We start from the raw sequence: 22,376 nt of genomic DNA, 5'->3' as shown, positions 1-22,376 counted from the left end.
AGCTGTAAAAGAGAAATAGTAGCAACAGAAAAATCTAGTGTGTCTTGCCTCAGTGAGAATCCTGCGCACCGCAAGGAAGAGTAGTCCCTCCTCGCCGCAACTAGAGAGAGCCCTCGTGCAACAACGAAGACCCAATGCAGCCAAAAATAATAAATAAAAAAAAAAAGAAAGAGAGCAGCTTAAAAAAGAAAAGAAAAGAAAAGAAAAATCTAGTGTGGCATGCAAAACCACCTGTTAGAGATTTCAAATTCTTTTGGGCTAAATCCTGATAATTAATGAAATAATTCTGTAAAGCATATAAGCAAGGGCCTGCCATGTGGAATGTGCTCATAATATTAATCAGTCATTAATTACTCTTAAAGCTATGTTTTCCCCACTAAACTGTAAGCTTCATGAGGAGAGAACGAATCCTTTCAATAAGATTTGACAGATGTTCATTTGTTCTCTGATTTCTTCAAATGTAGCCCAGCTCACCATAAGGGTATTAATTAAATTGTTAGGTAGTTGTAGCATTGTTCAAAACCCTTCTTATATTTAATAAATATAATTTCCCTCAATTATACTCGCATCTGACCTTCAGAACATCTTTATTAACAGATGGTACTTAATAATGTTATTAGATGATCCTATATTTTACAAATGAGAAGATACATTCAAGTAAACCGAATATGTGACTCTCCAGGGTACAAGGCTTAGACAGGACCAGATCCAAAGCTTAAGTCCAAGTCTTCCGACTCCAAGCCCAGTGTTCCTCCCAATACAAGCAAAGAGCTTAGCAAATGCAGCCCATGCTCAAGGGAGGCAGTACAGTGGTTTAGAGTAAGGCACACTTTGGATTTTGTCTTAGCTTTGTGACTTTGAGTGATTTATCTCATCTCATTAAATTTCAGTTTTCCTACATGTAAAACGGGAAGGGTGATAGTATCAACCACGAAGGGTACCGATGATTAAACGAGTTGATGTATATAAAGTGGCTCATTTAGAAAGTGCTCAGGAAGTATTATTCTTCCACCATTCCTGGTTAGATTTAACAATAGGAACATCAGGAGACATTTAATAAATATAAGCTATTGTTAGAAAGGGCTGAAGAAACTCCTTCCTTTCCTGTCCGAAGTCATCTAGTAGTTGTCTTGGTTCACTGTTAACATTTTAATTTTCCCACATCTCTTCACTCAGCTCAGAAATTCTTTATCAAAATACCCAACATTCTCTATGATGTAGCCCCGTGTCTCCTCGCTCTCTCCCTGTTCGCTCCCTTTCCCAAAGCAAACTATCTGCCATTCCTTGACTATCGCTCTGGCTCCCAGACCCAAAGTTTCTTCTCATCTCCCCTGGTTCAAACTCTGCTGGTACTTCACGATTCTTTTAAATACAATGCTTCCGTAAAGCACTCCTAGCTAGAGGCCATGCATGCAGTCTCCCTTACAGATTATAAGAACATCGTTGATAAAGCATGTCGTTATTGTCCTCCTTTAGATATCATTGTTATAATTTTTTAAGAATTTATAACAGGGGTAGATTTATGTGTGATTGACTCTTCAGGTTAACTCAACAAAGACTGATTTCATACCCACAGTGTAAGAGAGTGCCAAGGGCAGCTCTGATATATAAAGAGATGTACTCTCTGCCTTCAGCAAATTCCAATAATATTTCTTTAAAAATGGTTGTGCTATGTAAAGGGAGGAATAATTCCCTAATAATTGATAAGTATCAATGATCTTCATTAGGAAAAAGAGCACAGTGGTAACTGGCATTGACACCAAAATTCACTCCCTGAATATCCAAAGCAGTGCCAGAACTGGACACCACCGTTTTCTACTTGATTTTACTCCTTTTAGGGCTATAATAGTATTTAATAGGATTTCGGATCTGAAGAAAGTTCTTGAGGAATAGTTTAGTCTACCAACTTGCCTGGAACATGCATTTTCCTAGACAGACAAAAGAGGATCATTCTATTGAATTACGGGGTACTTAGTGTTCTTTTTGTGAATCGGATTGTGGTCTGGAAGTGGAGAAAGGAGAAGAGTTTGTCCTTTGCTTCCTCCTTCCCTTTCTTCCTTCTTTTCCTTTATTTTAAAATAAGGGCTAGAAATTTTCAAGCTAAACTTTTTTTTAAGCACCCCTCCGAAGGGGCCGGGTTTTCTTCTTCTGGGGACTGATGCTGCCTCTTGCTCTCCGGGATTGGTTGAGAGTAAACTAGAAATACTTTCAGGGGCGGAGAAACCTGGAGTGCCCTGGGAGTGCGAGTGGACTGGGCTGGGAGTGGACTCTAGGCTGCAGAACTGCTAAAAGCGGCCCTCGAAGGAGGAAGCCTTTGCCCCGCCGCCCGCGAGGCAGCAGGGTGGCCACCGCAGAGACACCGGTCCCCGGAGGCCCCGACGGCCACACGCTGAGATGTGGAATCCCCTGCGCGAAACCGACTCGACCTTTGTGGCCTGGCGCCGCCCGCGCTGGCTGTGCGCTGGGGCCCTGGTGCTGGCCGCCTGCCTCTTCGTCCTCGGCTTCCTCTTCGGTACGGGGGCCCTCGCCACGCACAACCCCGAGCCTACCCGGCTGTTTGGCGGTTCGCGGGATTCCCGGGCCAGCTGTTGGTCTCCCGGTCTCCCGGGGGGTGGGGGAAAGTGGGGACGAGCACCCGCGAGTTAGGTGGAAGTTGCTGGGGGCGGTGCATAGCTGGGTTTTGGACGGGCTACTGTTAAGACAGTCACCCAGGGTAAGGAGTAGAACGGAGAGACTCAAACTGAACTTAAGAAAGTTCCAACTGCTGGGGCCCTGCGAGCAATCGGTACGTTTTAGTAGGAGCGCCGGATCTCTGGGGGCATTTGCTAGGTCGTCCCAGGAGCTTTGCAAGAAACGACTCTTACCTGTTTGGGGTCTTTATCTAGTGCCTGTGCCTGGACCTGCTTCGTGTATACAGTAGGTAGAACTCAGGGCACTGCTGCGTGGGAGCCCTATTCTCTCATTCTTTCGTCCTTGCGAGTAAATAAAGAGGAACATTTAGGAGCTAACCGGCTGACATTGTCAGTGCTCTGAACAGATCCTTAATAGCAGTTCTTGAGCGTTTTCCCCTGTGTACTGATTTGCAGACTTAACCCAACTCTCCATGATTACCAGGGGGCAGCACAGATTCGCTGAGACTCTTTTAAATTCTAATTTTAACTCTGCAACTTCTCTGTGTCCTTGAGCGAGTTACCGAGTCTCTCTGAGCCACAGTTTGTCAACCTTTGTAAGAATACTATCTGTAAGTTAGTGGGAATCGAAAACGAAATAGCATCTAAAGCTCCTGGCACAGTACTGGGGTATTGGCACTTTTTAAAAATTCTTTCCTGGTTAGGAGATGCTTCTAACTGGACATTAATGCACAGGACTAGCGTTAAGGTATAGCCTGATAGTTCGGCCCTACTCTGAATTCTGGGTCCCCTTTCTGGGATTTAGAAGACCAGGGCATAGACCAACCATGCTGGCTCAAATTCAGCCTCTTCTTGCTTGTTGTGTAACCTTTGAGCCACACTCTGCTCATAACTAGCATGTGGATATTAGGGTTATTGTGGGGCTTAGATAAGTGTGCTCGTTAAGGGCACACTTCAACTCGAGTTTCAGTTTTCTCAGCTGTACAACGTGGGCAAGGGTAGCATGAGGATTAAGATCTTCTGCATCTTTTAAAAGCATTTTATTCGTCCCAGTATTGCCCTCAGCCCCATCCCTACATTCACTGTTCAATGGCTGTGGGTTCTTTATTAATGTTTGTTAATGTTTTTCCTAGGATTCTCTGCTCCCTCCCTCCCACAGGCCTCCGTCCTTTTTATCCAGCTCATTTTTTAGATCTCGATTCAAGCATTTCATCCTCCGAGTGCCCTTATCCTACAGTCTAATCCAAGTCCCTTTATTTTACATACTGGTGGAACTGTATTTCCATTTGCTGCCAACCATTTATTTCAATATGCGTGTATATATGCATGTGTGTAACGTGTATGTGATTAATAACTGGAAAGCTCCATGAAAGCTAGCTGGGTGATTTAGGTAACCATTCTATGCACAGATCATATCATTTATCTAAATAAACTATGTCACGAAGCCAACTACCAGGGCTAATGGCTCTACGCTATCTGGCTACCCATTGCTGTAGTCTCTGTTCACTGTGTGTCTTGCAGAGATGTTGGGTGAATTGGAGTTTCACTGTAGCTCTCTGAAGTTGAACTTTTGAAGCCTACTTCAACTGCAAGCACAAAATATTTAAGCTTATTTTGCTTTAGTTTCAGAACCAGAACAAATTACAAGTCTGAATTGCCTTCAACTCTTTGAGATAATTTATGTACTTGAAATATACTCATAAATAATTCATTACAAACATTTACTAAATGCTTATTCTGGGTCAGCAGAGGCGTCGTCACTGAGGATAGAAGCTTTAAAGAGAAAGAAGGTGGATCTCCTCTTTGCCTTCATTTTTCCCATCAGTTGAACCATCTTCAATTTTAGCGCTAATTTCATAAAACATTTCTTAGAATAACAGCAATACTTATTGAAATTGGATTTAAAAATATGTTGAAACTGATTTGTAATTAAGTCTGTCTGCATGATTTTTTTTCCAATGAAGTAGGCAAGAGCAATGAAACTTTGGAAAATCTCAGTTAATACCAGAGGTCATTGATGTTTTATATATGATAAATACAATAATAAGGAAAAATAGGCCCTGTCTATAAGCTCATATCTCATTCCTATATTTGTTTGTATTTTACAGGATGGTTTACAAAATCCTCCAGTGAAGCTACTAACATTCCACGGCATAATGTGAAGAAAGCATTTTTGGATGAATTGAAAGCAGAGAACATCAAGACGTTCTTGTAGTAAGCATATACTTAAAAGTTTACTATTCTTTTTAGAAGTTTTGATTCAATATTTCATAAACAGAAATTGACTTTTTAAAAAGGTTTTATTACTGAAGATCTTGTATCATGTTTCATCTGGAGAGGATTGTACCTTCAGCTGAACTTTATCATGATAGATGTTTTAAAGCAGGTGTCAGCAAACTTTTTCTGTAAAGGTCCAGCTTTTGTAGGCCAGCTGATCTCTGTCCCAGCTACTCAGCTCTGCTATTGTAGCACCAAAAAAGTGATAGTAAATACGTAATTGAATAAGTGTGACAGTTTCAATAAAACTTCATTTGTAGGCACTGAAATTTAAATTTCATATAAATGATATGTCACAAAATATTATTCCTCTTGATTTTTTTCACCTATTTAAATGTGATAACCATTTTTAGCTTGTGGGCTGTACAAAGAAAGGAAGTGAGCTGGATTTGGTCAGTGAAACATAGTTTGCTGACTCGTGTTTCACAGGAAGATAGTATATTTTAGTCAAAAGAATAAATTTTGGACTTCAAAGTCAGACATACGCAAGTTTAAATTCCATCTCCGCCCACTGATATTAAAGTAACTTTGAGTAAATAGTTAACCTTCCTGAGCCATCATTTTCACCTCTATAAAATGGGGATAGTGATATTGTTCTGATGAGCATGAAATTAGAGAGCATATATGTGACCTAGTGTAGAAACCAGCTCCCTATTTCCTGAAATAACTATCCCTGGTGTAGGGAAAAAGAGGTAAATGAGTAAATTTTAAAAAGTATTTGCAAGGCAACTAAAAATAAAACACTTTTATTGAATAATTGATTGGAATGCTTAGCTTTTTCAAAGTGACATACTTGAAGTCCTGAATACAAGTTATAATTTTATGTAAAAACAGTCAAGTAAGTATATATATGTATAGATGTACCTACACATAGTCATACAAACACATATGTCTATTTAATTACGATAGAATTAAAACTATGAATAAAATTTGCTAGGGCATCTATCAAGTCTTTGGAAGGGCCATTTCAAGTGAGAGACTCAGAAGCTTAAATTTTGTGGAAATCTTTCTGCCTCTTGCACTTCTTTTACTATAATTATGTATAATAGGTATAATAAAAGTGGAAGTCTGGCGAGATATAATCTTCACTCCTAGACAGGGGTGCTGCCTCTGCTTCATTTTTCCTTTTCTAACCTGTGAGATGGAGTGACCAGCAAAGAAATAAAATGAATGCCTGCCTCTAGCTCACTTTCTGGGCCGTCAGCTTCTTGCTTATTCTCCGTGGCCTTGACCAAGCTCCTCTAACTGTTTAGAACTCAAGGATTTGCATCATTAACAAACAAAAGAAAGAGATTAACAGAACCCCCCACTCACCCCTCCAAGGACCACAGAACCTCCAGAAGCCTCCTGGACTCTCCAGAATTCCAAATTGCCATTTGTCCATCAGAGTGCTTTCAGTCTATTTAGACCCTTAGGTTAGGGGTCATTAAAGCCTCAGATCCTCTGTCTTGTTCCCCTTTCTAATCCTTTGCTTTACTACTAAAAATTCTCTACTACTTCTAAGTCACCTGACTCTCAATAGTGGCTGGGGGGAGGTTAAGTAAGGGCTGCCTTTTCAGTCTTCCTTGGGGTGCAAGGTTGTCCTAGTTTTCCCTTTTGTTTTGTAACATCTAGTTAAATTCTCAGATCTGTTCACTATTTTGCATGTCTTTAGAGGGAATTTCCTTCTCCACCCAGTTCTGAAAGACAAGATTATTTCAGAAGAGTGTCTTAGCTTTCACTGATCTACATTTGAATACCAGTTCCGTCTTTCACTGGCTGTCTTTAGGTCATCTAACTTCTCCAAGCACTGTGCATTTGTAAACCAGATGCAATGTATGAAAACAGGAATACCAATAGCTCCCTTTATTAACTGAGATAACATAATGATCCTTGGAACATATATAAACTTTTCTAGCCAGACAGAGATGTATGAGCCTATTTGTTTTGTTAATACATGTTGTTGGCTATTTTGGATAATTTGTAAATTCTTCTTCTTATTAGAAAATAACTGGATATTCTAATAGAATCAAGACAGTGTGACACACTTCTCAATTGATTAAAACAAAACAAAACAAAACGAACTTCTGTTTCTTAGCAATTGTCTAATTGAGCCTCAAATCTTTGTGAATTAGTGAGGTAGCAATATTCTCCCCATGTATGGATGAGAAATTGAAGACATGGCCAGGATTACACAAGTTAGTGGCAAAACCTGTAATACACTGATTTTGTGGCCAGTTGATTTATTTATCCTTGGAAACAAATCTTTTTTCCTACTCATCATTTTCAGGATTAACTTTGCTCCAAATGAGTGGGTTCTAAACCTGATCATAGAACACCATTGCATCTTGGTGGGTAATGACAAAATTTTACCAGGAATTTCACTCATAATGTTACCTAACCAAACTTGGGTCTGCTAGCCTGCTGTGCAGCAAAGCCAGTCTACTGACACCAGGTTGAGGTGAAGGAGTCCAGCATTTACTGTAGGGCGTCAAATAGGGAGAACAGACAGCTTATGCTCAAAAGACCAGAAATCCCAGGTGGCTTTCAGGGGAGGGTTTTTTTTTCTTTAGCAACATATATAATTCCTTCTCTCCTTTATTTTTTATTTATTATTATTTTTTTTTTTTGTGGTACGTGGGACTCTCACCATTGTGGCCTCTCCCATTGCGGAGCACAGGCTCTGGACGCGCAGGCTCAGCGGCCATGGCTCAAGGGCCCAGCTGCTCCGCGGCATGTGGGATCCTCCCGGACCGGGGCACAAACCCATGTCCCCTGTATCGGCAGGCGGACTCTCAACCACTGTGCCCCCAGAGAAGCCCCCACTTTGCTTTTGTAAAGTATAACACCTCAAAATATTTTTTTTAATGTAAATCAGCCTTATTTGGTTGTTGATTTAAGATAAAGTCTGACTAAAAATTTCTAACCACTTTCAATTTTTTGTCAACAGCAATTTTACACGGATACCACATTTAGCTGGAACAGAACAAAACTTTCAGCTTGCAAAGCAAATTCAATCTCAGTGGAAAGAATTTGGCCTGGATTCTGTTGAGTTAGCCCATTATGATGTCCTGTTGTCCTATCCAAATAAGACTCATCCCAACTACATCTCAATAATTGATGAAGATGGAAATGAGGTAAAAAGAAAGAAAGAAAAAATAAGTCCCCCGGTCTACTATTTTGAAATACCTTATGTGAAAGAATGCCCTCTACCATGTCCAAATACTGGTAGAAATCAATATTGACACTTGTGAATGATGCCTTTTATAATCTTATTACTGGTGCCAACTCTTTCTTATGATGTTTGAATTTATGTGATGTTGGAAAGATTCTGAAAAATTGATGTTTGATGACATTTGCTATTTTCTGTGTTTTAGTATTGTACACTAATATAAAATATGATATATCAGTAAACTTCTAAGCAACTAAATTGATACATTTTTTAAAGATTTGGACTATGAAAGATCATGCATAGATTTGAAGATGCTAGAAAATTCAGAGAAGTGCTGTTTGAGCTAGCAGGTTTTTATTTGTACTTAATGATTAAATCTCATATGATCATGTGTTCAGCTCTGCGCCCAGAACTTGGGTGTGGGCATTTGGAAGGAGGAGAATTTGGACAGAAATACTATAGAATTATATCTACACTAAAAAATTTACAATCTTCTTTGCTAGTTAGGGCACTTGGGAAAGAAGATAATACAAGTAATTGAGGTATTTCTTATCACGATATATATTCAATATGAAAGCTCATAAAATATAAGTCAACATTCATCCCTATTTGCCTTACAGCTACCATATTTAAAGTAGCCCCTTTTACTCTGGATAGCTTCTTTCAGTCCTTTGGTTAGCTGGGCCTTCTAAATTGCATATAGCTTCAGATATGTTCAGTTTGATCAGTCAACTAAAAATGTCATGTGATTTAAGTATATATAAATTTTTAATCACCACCCCTTATTGACTAATGAATCAGCCTCTTCTTAATAATTAATATGTTGTTTTACAGTCAGTGATGTAATCCCATGCTAAATTTCCTAATATGAGTTGAAAGTTTCCATATTCACTATTTTCAATTATAGTAGTTAATACTGTTTAACTTTAAAAAATATTATCAAACTATTTCAAAATTTTAAAAATATTTTTAAGGTAGGTATGGGGAATACTGATATACTTCCTATGGTCCCATAACCTTTATTAAATAAGCAGGGTCATATCTATATAATTAAGTATTAAGGGGTCTTTAAATGTATATTTAGGAAGATTATTTAATGATGTAATAAAATATTGGTAACGTTAAAAAATACACATACTTAAACCAAATTTGATCTATCAAATTTGGCAATTGTGTGCAATGAGGAAAATAGCAAACTTTCAATTCTCTTCTTTTTTCCTTGCTCTTCACTTCCAATTTTGACTGTACCTTTGCTTTTATTTCATTTCATTGTTTCTTTTTGCTATTATAAGCACTTATGAAATTTCTAAAGCCTGTCACTTAATATAAACCTAACTTGTAGAAGTTTCATTTTGGAGATTTTCCTGAATGGTGTTAGCTGCCAAAAGCTTATTAACTTTTTTGGAAGTTATATCATTGAATCATTTTTATTTTTACCCAAGTTTTACCTGCACAAAAAGAATCACACAGTTCTCCTAAGGGCCCCTCTATATCCCCCTTCTCTGAGGCAATCACTGTTCAGCACTGAGTGGTTCTTTTGGTATTTACTTCTGTTTCTTTAAATGACATGCTTGTATTGCTTGTGTTTCAAATTCAGGCACTATCTTTTGACCTTGTGACAGTTCAGCTCTATTCTCACCCCAACTACAAATGCTCTTTTACTGTGTCCCCATCTCCCAGTTTAATTATTGTGACTATTCATAGCCAAGCTATGTGGTAAACTGCAAACTTTTACTTTCCTACACGACACAGAGGAATTCCCCTTCCCACAGGCAACAAATATGATTAGCATTTTATAGATTCTGCAAGAAATATTTTTAATGCTATATGCATTATTTCATCTTTGTTTACATAAGGATAACATGCCATATGGATTGAAGTATATATATTGCCTTTTTTATGTCACAAAAAAGTAAATAGAAATTTGTAAACCAAAATTATTTTAGTTATACTCAGAATACATAATTTGAGGCTATATTAGTGAATTTTGGGTAGTGAGCAGTGATCACTGGTGTATTGTCTACCTTTGATAAAGTCACCCAAAAGACTCTTTTCCATTACCTTAAGAAACTTTTCCTAGTTGTTAGAATAACTCATAAACTTGATGTAAAATCCACCTGCTCAGTGGTGTTGTAAAATTGAAGATTACCATAAAGGCAAATCAAGTGAGACGAGCTTGAGTACTTCCTTGGCTGAAAGACTTGCTGACGGGATGACTTTGTCTCTAGATGAATTTTTATTGCACTTTAGTATAGTTTTTCTTATAATCTTTCCCAGTGATTCAGCTGCATTTGTACCCTATGTGGACCACAGAAAAATTATGGGAAAGATGGAAGATATGGGAATTTTTGAAGAGTAGTAGTTGATTTGGTGTCATTTTAGGTTCTATCAGCATCAGAAGTAGGTAACTGGTGCTCTAGTCAGTACAATATAATGTCAGCTCAGAGTCACTCCCCATCTCCCACAACCCTTTGCATTACTGCACGGACCAGGACTTATAGTTTAACATTAAAAATGAGTGGTGATAGCAGGTGTCCTTGACTTGAACGTTTTTAATGTTTCACCTTAATTTTGATATTTATATCAGGTTACGTTAATTCACTTCCTTTCCAAGTTTACTAAGACTTTTTGTCATGGATTTATGTTGAATTTTATCAACACTTTTTTTCTTTTTTTTGGATATCTTTTGAGATGAGCATATAATTTTTCTTTTTCACAATGATAATTATATTAAATGATATTGTAATATTAGACTTATCTTACATTTTTGAAATTTGTAATATTAGTCAGTAGTAGAGTTTTCAACTCATATATCTATATATATTCAGTTTATATTCACAGCATGTTTGGCCTGTATTTCTGCAATTTGCTTATTGGGGTATAATTTCTAGATTAGACTTGCCTTATATAATGAGCTGAGTTTTTAATCTCTGAAATACGTTGTGTTATACTTAATCTTTTACTTTCAAACTCAAAGTAAAACCAGTTGGATTTGATACTTTGTTTTGTGGGAGATTTTAAAGTACTGATTCAATTTTTTTTATTGTTATAGGACTATTTAGGTTTTAAAAAATGCATCCTTATGTCAGTTTTAATAAATTTTTTAAAATGCATTTTTCCATTTCATCTAAGATTTCAATTATTGGCATAGTTCTTCCTAGTATTTTCTTATTACCTTTTTGAATCTGTTCGACATCTATAGATATGAATTTTTTTCAACCCTTAATATTATTTATTTGTGCTTACCTTTTATTTTTTTCTTATTGACATTGACAGAGATATGTCAATTTTACCTGTATTTTCAAAGAATAAACCTTCAGCTTTGGCAATCATTTCTTGTATATATGTTTTATGTTTCATTAATTCTGTTCTTACTTAATATAATTTCCTCTTTTACCTTCCTGGTGTCTATTTTGCTGTTCTTTGTAACATTTTTAGTTGAATACTTAATTTATTGATGTTCAACCTTTCTTCTTTTCTAATATGAGTATTTAAAACCATAAATTTCCTTCTAAGAGCCACTTCAACTAGATCTCACAAGTTTGGAGAAGTGTTTTAGTTATCATTAATATCTTAATATTTTCTAAGTTCTATGTTTTCATCTTTGAACCTTGGAGCTATTTAGGGGTATTTTTAAAATTCCAAATTTAAAAGTTATTCCACTCTCGGTTTCATCTGATTTTCTAACTTGCCTACACTGTGATCAGATAATGTGGTTTGTATGACACTAGTCATTTAGCAATTGTTGAGGCTTCCTTTATAGCCTATTATGTGGTCAATTTTTATAAATGTTCTGTGTTTATTTGAAAAAAATGTATTCAGCTGTTGAGTTTAATGATCTTATATTTGTTCATTAGTTCAAGTTTGTTAATTGGCTAAAATCGCCTTTATCCTTGATGTAGTCTTATTTTGTCTGCAATCTTTATTAATTTCTGGGAAAGGAATGTTAGATTATCTCACTATAGTGGTGGATTATTTTTACTTCCCTTTGGAATTCTGTCAGTTTCTTCTTCCTGTAGCTTGGAGCTCTCTTTTAGAGGTAGTGGTTTGGAACCTAAAAAAAAAATTGATACCTACTTAACAATGACAGTGATACACTTGAAAGATTATATTATATTTGGTTCAAAGTGAATTTAACATTAATTTGCTCCCAAGTAATTATCTTAGCATTTTTATAAGTGACTAAGAATATTGTACGCTGTTATTTTTATTTGGGAATTAAAATTTTCCTTCTAAATCAAAAGCTAGTGCTTATACATCCTCTAAGGGTCTCTAAGTTTATTCATATCATGAAATCCTCATAGCCTCTAGCACAGTGCTGGCTCTTTGATCTGTATCTTTAAAATACCAAAGGCTTCATTAACCATCTACTGACAGAAAGAGATAGTACACATTTCCTTGTTTGGTCATAGTAATGAAACTTTACCTGATTTGCCTCTGATTATTATATTTTGTTTCTCTAGATTTTCAACACATCATTATTTGAACCACCTCCTCCAGGATATGAAAATGTTTCAGATGTTGTTCCACCTTTCAGTGCCTTTTCTCCACAAGGAATGCCAGAGGTAAAAATGCATGCAATAAAATAGAAATAACAAAGAGAACTTCCTTATACATACAGGCAATAATTAAAGAGGTATTAAGGAGGTTTTTGATGTAATCCAAATTCACCTTTTTTTATATTTAAGAAATAGAATTTCTTAGTAATAAAAAGGAATACATGCTATTTTGTGTTCATAGTTTTTTTTAAGATAAAATTTACTACACTGAGATGGAGAAATCCAAAATGTACATTTATGGACTTTTGACAAATGCATACACCTGTGTAATGCAAACCCCATCAACATATAGAATACTACTATCACTTCAGAAAGTACTTTTGAGCCCCTTCTCAATCAACTCCACACACTCTCAAGGCAATCATTCTTCTGATTTTTTTTTGCCACCTTTGATTAGTTTTGCCTATACTAGAAATTCATATAGATAGAATTGATACCATGTAATCATTTGTGTCTATTTTCTTTCACTAAGCATAGGGTCTGTGAAATTCACATGTTTTGCATTTATCAGTAGATTGTTCCTTTTTATTGCCAAGTAATTTCCATTGTATGAAAATACTACATATCTTACTACCACTGTATAAGTTGGATTAAGTTTCAAAGAACTTGAATGAGAATTTGAAATTGTTGCCATTTTCAAGTGAAGAGTACGAATGTCCATTTTAGAAAATGTTACGTGGTTTACTCAATAAAGCAGTGTGGGGCTTCCCTGGTGGCACAGTGGTTGAGAGTCCGCCTGCTGATGCAGGGGACATGGGTTCCTGCCCCGGTCCAGGAAGATCCCACATGCCGCGGAGCGGCTGGGCCCGTGAGCCATGGCCACTGAGCCTGCGCGTCCGGAGCCTGTGCTCTGCAACGGGAGAGGCCACAACAGTGAGAGGCCCATGTACCAAAAAAAAAAAAAAAGAATAAAGCAGTGTGTATAACTATCATCTGAGATTTTACAGTAAATCCTCAGATTCTTGCATAGTACTTTGTTTTTTTATAAGAAAGTTAAATTTGAAACAGTTGAATATAATTTATTAATGTCTTTTAAAATGTTATATCTCCTACCGTAATATTTAACATTAAGTAGATTCAGTTTTGGACATATTGAGTTTGAGGTGCCTAGGATATATTCCAAGAAGTTGCTAATAGACAATTGGGCATATTGAAATATCACTCAATAGGGAGATAAGGGCTTGACTATCATCAGAAACATCCTAAGTAAAAAATTTACATTTAGAATTGAATTGACATTTAAAGTTCTATCTTCACCAATTAGTTAAAATTTATTGCAAGAATATAAGGATGATTTAATATTTGGCAATGCCATGTTTTTTAATAAGTAAAGTTAAAAAACACTATTTTTATTGTTTGCTAATGTTTTGAATATTTGATTAACTTATAATTTAAAAACTCTCACAAACTTAGAATAGAATATTTTCTATTGGTTGTATGAAATTTACTTCAAATGAGTAGTTAACATCATAGTTAAGGGAACAGTATTAGAAAAATTCTCCCTAAATATTTGCACATAAATAGAATGCTTATAATCACTATAATTATTTCATAATTGACATGACATAGAAATAAGTTATATAAAAATTGGGAATGAAGATATAGCATATTTTAAAACTCAGGTATCTTGAGGTCACCTAGACTTATTCCTCAAGGAATAATAATAATGGGTCCATGTAAGATCCCTAATTTAATTTCTTTCCTTTCATCTCTCATCCCTATTTTCAATCTCATTCCTCTTCTCCACTCCACTACACCCTGCCACTGACTCTAATGTATTTATACTTTTAGAAATGTATGTATTCTTACAAAAACATGGCCTTAATTTTGTGATAGGTGTATTTTAAATGTACGCAAATAATATTATACCTTAGGTCTTACTTGGTCTCTTACTGTTTTTCAATCAACTTTTTTTTTAATCTATTGCTTTATGTCAGAGTAGTTTGTTACTTTTCACAGTTGCATGTTATCCCATGTTATCATGCACACCACATGTAACTTATCCATTCTCTTAGTGGCAAACACGTGGTTTGCCTCTAAATTTAAATTACCACAAACAGTGTTGGAGTGAATATGCTCATGTATGGGCTCTCTGTGTAAACTAAACCAGGTATGGGATTGCTGGTTTGTAGGGAATACTTCATTTCACACTGTCAAGAGTGTAGCAGTTTACTGCTCCCTCCAATACTGTGTGAGTGTTCCTGTTTCCTCACATTTTCATCAATGGCTGAAGTTATGTAACTTTCTAAATTTTGCTCATCTAATTGTTTTGTTGTTTTAATTTATTTTGATTCACATTTTTTTATTACAAATAAGATTGTACATCTCCAAATATATTTATTAGCTATGCTGTGTTTTTGCTCTGTGAAATGATTAATTATAGTCTTCTTTTCCTGTTGAGTTTCTGGCCTTTTTCTTATTAACTTCAGAGGTTTCTTAAATATTTTAGTTATTCATCTCCTATTGGTTTAGATATTGCAAACAGCTTCTCCTAAGTTTTCATCTATATTTGTTCATGTTATTTATGTTGCTTTTTACTGAAAAGGATTCTTTAATTGTGATATTGTCCAGTGTTCTCTTTATGTTTTCACACTTTGGGTCTTTATTAATTTCCTCATTCATTATTTTTTTAAACATCTTTATTGAAGTATAATTGCTTTACAAGGTTGTGTTAGTTTCTGCTGTATAATAAAGTGAATCAGCTATATGTATACATATATCCCCATATCCCCTCCCTCTTGCACCTAACATAGGCAGAACACTCTATGACATAAATCACAGCAAGATCCTTTTTCACCCATATCCTAGAGAAATGGATATAAAGACAAAAATAAACAAATGAGACCTAATGAAACTTAAAAACTTTTGCACAGCAAAGGAAATTATAAACAATCATATAAAACACAGATTCTGATTCCCATCACCTGAGTTTCAGTAGGTCTTGGGTGAAGCCTGAGAGTTTGTTTCCAGCAAGTTGCTAGATATTGTTGATTCTGCTGGTTCAAGATCCATGGTTTGAGAACCACTGGTCTCACGTCCCAATTCTGTCTCTATTAACAAGAGCAGGAAGATGGAAGCTTAAAAGAAATGGAAAATTGTAGGCTAACAGTGCAAGATTGTATTTATTCCCAGTTATAGAACAATGGTACAGTGTAAATTTTACAAGAAGGTCATTGTCTGAAAATAAATATTTTTTTCTAACTAGCAGTGACAACTTGCATTTGTGAAGTGCCGAGAGGGCCTATCTGTCCACACTTGTTTTCATTTTCAAAGTTTACTGTCATTTTCAAACTAATATCTTCTCCAATCCCTTCTCCATCATAATTTGCTTTGTGAGGAGTGCAGATTTATTAAAAGATAGCCACAATTTACAGACATTTACAGAAGTCTTCTCAAAGTTGGTGATATTAAATATGAATAAATTTCAAGTAGAACATTTACACTAAAACAAAATTCACTGAAACCAAATTGGTTAATGGCTTTGTATTCACAGTAGTATAAGAGTGAGTTCCAGAGAAGACTAACAGTTATAAATCAGACATACAGTGCTATCATCAATAGTGCATTAATATTGCATTGGTCTTAGGAGGAAAAGTAATAGCTAAAACTAATCCTTTTACTGAAGCAAAGATTCAGATGTCACCTTCTCAATAGACTTTCTCTCTTTTTCGAAAATTGCACCCAACTGAGTACAGTACAAATTCCCTGTTTGCCTACTGTATTTAAACTTTTTTTTTTTGAATTTTTCTACAGAACTCATCACCTTTTAATATAATATACAATTTACTTAGTTATTAATTTTATTGTTTATTATCTTATCTCTCTGCTTTCCACATGAATGTAAGTTTCTTCAAGGACAGGGATTTGCTGTATCCCTAATTCCTAGAATGATATGCCCTCAACAGGTTTGTGGAATGAATCCTAAAATCAGCTTGGAAACAACCTTATGTCAATATGTTATAAATTTGTTGTGCACATGTTATGAGATGTAGTTAAAGAGGAAAATAATAACCAAAATAAAATGATAGGATATCAGAAATCGTGTAGGACAGGGACTTCAAACTCTAGGGTATGTGAAGACTTTCCAAAGGCAGACATAGGATCGTTTTAAATAAATCAGTTGCATCATCAATTTCTCAGTGGACTCTTCCATGGTATTGAGACCTAGCCCGTGGTGAGGTCCCGGTAGTACTCTGTCTCCACCTCCCTATTTATAGTTATTTTTATCTTATTTTATGAATGAGAGACATCACTCATTCATCCTAAAACAAGATGAAGAATATCTCTGAGTAGTAAAAACAATCTCTGGGGCTCCAAACAAAGAGACAATAGTGAAAGATTCTAATAGCTGGGTAACAAAGATTTGGCAAGTCAAATGGTTTATAGTTGAACAAAATTAAAGATGAGCCTAATTGAGTTTCCAGCTGGTATCATTAGAATTAACTTGGATAAAAGATCAGTGTGAGATTTAGGAGTTGTAACTTGGAAAGAGTTTAGATAATATAAGGAAATTCCATTTTTTATCATCCCCATCCTGAGGTTTCTCAGAACTTGTCTAAAAACAAGAAATGTAAATAAAACTGAGAGTGAGTCCTGACTCATTCTGGAAATAATTTATTCATCCGTAGATCCATGACCTAATGTTTTAACATCCCATAGCACTAAAAGTTGTATTTCAAGTAAAATTTTATGCTTAGGTATGTATTATTTATAAAAGTTTGTAATGATGTTGTTAGGCTCAATTGATACTACTAATAATTATAATAGTAAATTACTCTTGAAGAATTTTCTTAACATGTACAGCTTGTCATAGAAAATAAATATTTTTAAGCACTATACACACACACACACACACACACACACACACACACACACACATTCTTAATCAAGGCAAGTTTGGCAGTGATTAATAAAAGACTTGCAAATATACCCAGATTCTAGGTAACAGAAACTGAAATGGAATTTAGCATGCTAGATGGTTATTAAGGAATGTTCTCTTGGGATCAATATCTGTAGCAGGGAGGAGAAGGAAGCTGGAATAGGCAGAGGGAGAAGCTGCACCTCAGTGCTAGCTCAAGGACAGCCTCAGCTGACCCAATGGGCAGCTCTGGAGTCAGAATAGCCTTTCAAGATTGTCCTGGGCTGGACAAAGATGTCCAGGTATTCATATTCCCACATCGATCAGTCATTGAACATGTGCATCCTAAGAAGGGGCATGACCTTGAACAAGGTGGCTGTCTGTAGCTGATCGTAAGCAAGGGGCTGACTCCTGAAGGCTGCCTGCAGAGAGCCTGCCCTGCAGCAGGAGCAAGAACATCTTCAGTGAAGGGGAATCGACACCAACGCACTGGTGTCCAGCACAAATACATTTTACTTTAGAGTAAAATGCTTTAGGGAAACGGGCAAATACAACTTCAAGGAGAAAAAGCGATGATAAAATTCTGACTGAAGAGTGTGGTTTTAAAGTGGATGATATTGAATAAAAAATCATTACAATATTTAAATTCCTTTGGATATAAATAAAAAGTGAGGCAAGACTACTTCTGAAAATGTTAATATTTATAATGTGCTGGAAATTGCATTGTTCACCACAACTTAAAGACATGCCAAAAAATTTCAGATGTCAACTTAAAAATAAAGGTGGGGGGCTTCCCTGGTGATGCAGTGGTTGAGAGTCCGCCTGCCAATGCAGGGGACACGGGTTCGTGCCCTGGTTCGGGAAGATCCCACATGCCGCGGAGCGGCTGGGCCCGTGAGCCATGGCCGCTGAGCCTGAGCGTCCGGAGCCTGTGCTGTGCAACGGGAGAGGCCACAGCAGTGAGAGGCCCACATACCACAAAAAAATAAAAATAAAAAAATAAAAAAATAAAAAAAATAAAGGAGGGGGAGGACCTTCAAGATGGTGGAGGAGTAAGATGTGGAGATCACCTTTCTCCCCACAAATATATCAAAAATACATCTACATATGGAACAACTCCTACAGAACACCTACTGAATGCTTGCAGAAGACCTGACTTCCCAAAAAGCAAGAAATTCCCCATGTACCTGGGTAGGGCAAAAGAAAAAAGAAAAAAACAGAGACAAAAGAATAGGCATGGGACCTGCACCACTGGGAGGGAGCTGTGAAGGAGGAAAAGTTTCCACACACTAGGAAGCCCCTTCACTGGTGGAGACGGGGGTGGGCAGGGGGCGGGAAGCTTCGGAGCCATGGAGGAGAGCACAGCAACAGAGCTGCAGAGGGCAAAGTGGAGAGATTCCCGAACAGAGGATCGGTGCCGACCAGCACTCACCAGGCTGAGAGGCCTGTCTGCTCACCTGCCAGGGCAGGTGGGGCTGGGAGCTGAGGCTCGGCCTTCGGAGGTCAGACCCCAGGGAGAGGACTGGGGTTGGCTACATGAACACAGCCTGAAAGGGGCTAATGCGCCACAGCTAGCTGGGAGGGAGTCCGGGAAAAAGTTTGGAACTGCCAAAGAGTCAAAAGACCTCAGGGTGTGCAAGGAGAGGGGATTCACAGCACCGCCTAAATGAGTTCCAGAGACGGGCGCAAGCCTAGGACACCAGAGACAAGCATGAAATGCTAAGGCTGCTACTGCAGCCACCAAGAATACTGTGTGTCAAAAACAGAAATACAGATCAATGGAACAGGATAGAAAGCCCAGAGATAAACCCACACACATATGGACAACTTATCTTTGATAAAGGAGGCAGGAATATACAGTGGAGAAAAGACAGCCTCTTCAATAAGTGGTGCTGGGAAAACTGGACAGCTACATTTAAAAGAATGAAATTAGAACACTCCCTAACACCATACACAAAAATAAACTCAAAATGGATTAAAGACCTAAATGTAAGGCCAGACACTATCAAACTCTTAGATGTTGAGGAAAACATAGGCAGAAAACTATGACATAAATCACAGCAAGATTCTTTTTGACCCACCTCCTAGAGAAATGGAAATAAAAACAAAAATAAACAAATGGGACCTATGAAACTTAAAAGCTTTTGCACAGCAAAGGAAACCATAAACAAGACCAAAGACAACCCTCAGAATGGGAAAAATATTTGCAAATGAAGCAACTGACAAAGAATTAATCTCCAAAATTTACAAGCAGCTCATGCAACTTAATAACAAAAAAACAAAAACCCAATCCAAAAATGGGCAGAAGACCTAAGTAGACATTTCTCCAAAGAAGGTATACAGATTGCCAACAAACACATGAAAGAATGCTCAACATCATTAATCATTAGAGAAGTGCAAATCAAAACTACAATGAGATATCATCTCACACTGGTCAGAATGGCCATCATCAAAAAATCTAGAAACAATAAATGCTGGAGAGGGTGTGGAGAAAAGGGAACCCTCTTGCACTGTTGGTGGGAATGCAAATTGATACAGCCACTATGAAGAACAGTGTGGACATTCCTTAAAAAACTAAAAATAGACCTACCATATGACCCAGCAATCCAACTACTGGGCATATACCCTGAGAAAACCATAATTCAAAAATAGTCATGTACCAAAATGTTCATTGCAGCTCTATTTACAATATCCAGGACATGGAAGAAACCTAAGTGTCCATCAATAGTTGAATGGATAAAGAAGATGTGGCACATATATACAATGGAATATTACTCAGCCGTAATAAGAAACGAAACTGAGTTATTTGTAGTGAGGTAGATGGACCTAGAGTCTGTCATACAGAGTGAAGTAAGTCAGAAAGAGAAAAACAAATACCGTATGCTAACACATATATATGGAATCTAACAAAGAAAATAAAAAGGTCATGAAGAACCTAGGGGTAAGATGGGAATAAAGACACAGACCTACTAGAGGATGGACTTGAGGGTATGGGGAGGGAGAAGGGTAAGCTGTGACAAAATGAGAGTGGCATGGACATATATACACTACCAAGAGTAAAAAAGATAGCTAGTGGGAAACAGCCACATAGCATAGGGAGATCAGCTTGGTAGTTTGTGACCACCTATAGGGATGGGATAGGGAGGGTGGGAGGGATGAAGATGCAAGAGGGAAGAGATATGGGAACATATGTATATGTATAACTGATTCACTTTGTTATCAAGCTGAAACTAATACACCATTGTAAAGCAATTATACTCCAATAAAGATGTTAAAAAAAAAAAAAGAATCCTGTGTGCGAGCACAGGTCACTATCCACACCTCCCCTCCCAGGAGCCAGTGCAGCCCGTCACTGCCAGGGGCCTGTGACCCAGGGACAACTTCCCCGCGAGAGCACACGATGCCCTCAAGCTGTTGCAATGTCATGCTGGCCTCTGCCATTGCAGGCTCGCCTCACGTTCTGTACCCCTCTGGCCTGAGTGAGCCAGAGCCCCCATATCAGCCGCTACTTTAACCCCCTCCTGTCTGGGTGAAGAACAGACACCAGAGGGTGACCTACATGCAGATGCGGGGTCAAAACCAAAGCTGAATCCCAGGAGCTATGTGAACAAAGAAGAGAAGGGGAAATCTCTCTGTGCAGCCTCAGGAGCAGTGGATTAAATCTCCATAATCAATTTGATGTGCCCTGCATCTGTGGAATAACTCAATAGACAATGAATCATCCCAAAACTGAGGCAGTGGACTTTGGGAGCAACTGTAGACTTGGGGTTTGCTTTCTGCATCTAATTTGTTTCTAGTTTTATGTTTATCATAGTTTAGTATTTAGAGCTTATTATCATAGGTAGCTTTGTTTATTGATTTGGTTGCTCTTTTCCTTTTTTAAATATATATATATATATATATATATATATAGTTTGTTTCTTTGTTTTCCTTTTTCTTTTTGTGAGTTTGTATCTGTATGCTTCTTTCTGTGATATTGTCTGTATAGGTTTGCTTTTACCATTTGTCCTAGTGTTCTGTCTGTCCATTTTTTTTCCTTTAGTATAGTTTTTAGCACTTGTTATCATTGATGGATGTGTTTATTGGTTTGGTTGCTCTTTTTTTTAATTTCTTTTTAATTTTAATAATTAATTTTAATTTTTTTATTTTAATAACTTTATTTTATTCTTTTCTTTTCTTTTTTTCTTTCCTCCCTTTTCTTCTGAGCTGTGTGGCTGACAGTGTCTTGGTGCTCTGTCTAGGTGTTAGGCCTGAGCCTCTTGAGGTGGGAGAGCTGAATTCAGGACATTGGCCCACCAGAGACCTCCCAGCCCCTTGTAATATTAATTGACGAGAACTTTCCCAGAGATCTCCATCTCAACACTAGGACCCAGCTCCACTCAACGACCAGCAAGCTCCATTGCTGGACACCCCATGCCAAACAACTAGCAAGACAGGAACACAACCCCATCCATTAACAGAGAGGCTGCCTAAAATCATACTAAGTTCACAGACACCCCAAAACACACCACCAGATGCAGTCCTGCCCACCAGAAAGACAAGATCCAGCTTCACCCACCAGAACACAGGCCGCAATTTCCTCCATCAGGAAGCCTACACAACCCACTGAACCAACATTACCCACTGGAGGCAGACACCCAAAACAATGGGAACTATGAACCTACAGCCTGAGAAAAGGAGACCTTAAACACAGTAAGTTAAGCAAAATGAGAAAACAGAAAAATACACAGCAGATGAAGGAGCAAGGTTAAAACCCACCAGGCCAAAAAATGAAGAGGAAATAGACAGTCTACCTGAAAAAGAATTCAGAGTAATGATAGTAAAGATGATCCAAAACCATGGAAATAGAATGGAGAAAATACAAGAAACATTTAACAAGGACCTAAAAGAACTAAAGAACA

The 22,376-nt window shown here is 37.3% G+C and overlaps 1 protein-coding gene across 5 annotated transcripts in view; it reads left to right on the top strand.

Moving 5' to 3' along the window:
- Positions 1-2,224: 2,224 nt before the first annotated feature.
- The window catches only part of FOLH1 (folate hydrolase 1), a 63,236-nt gene continuing 43,084 nt past the window's right edge, over positions 2,225-22,376 (top strand). For 4 of the 5 annotated variants that reach the window (XM_060303975.1, XM_060303974.1, XM_060303973.1 and 1 more), the window contains exons 1-4: positions 2,225-2,512; positions 4,739-4,844; positions 7,837-8,023; positions 12,522-12,623. In XM_060303975.1, the coding sequence (XP_060159958.1) occupies positions 2,395-2,512; positions 4,739-4,844; positions 7,837-8,023; positions 12,522-12,623 (513 nt within the window). In that variant the 5' untranslated portion in view covers positions 2,225-2,394. Of the gene's footprint in view, positions 2,513-4,738; positions 4,845-7,836; positions 8,024-12,521; positions 12,624-22,376 lie in introns of those variants that run through there. The other variant, XM_060303977.2, reaches the window with a different exon arrangement.

The sequence above is a fragment of the Globicephala melas genome, chromosome 8, assembly GCF_963455315.2.
Source record: "Globicephala melas chromosome 8, mGloMel1.2, whole genome shotgun sequence".
In the NCBI taxonomy this organism is placed as follows: domain Eukaryota; kingdom Metazoa; phylum Chordata; class Mammalia; order Artiodactyla; family Delphinidae; genus Globicephala; species Globicephala melas.
This window is presented reverse-complemented; position numbering and strand designations above follow the sequence as displayed.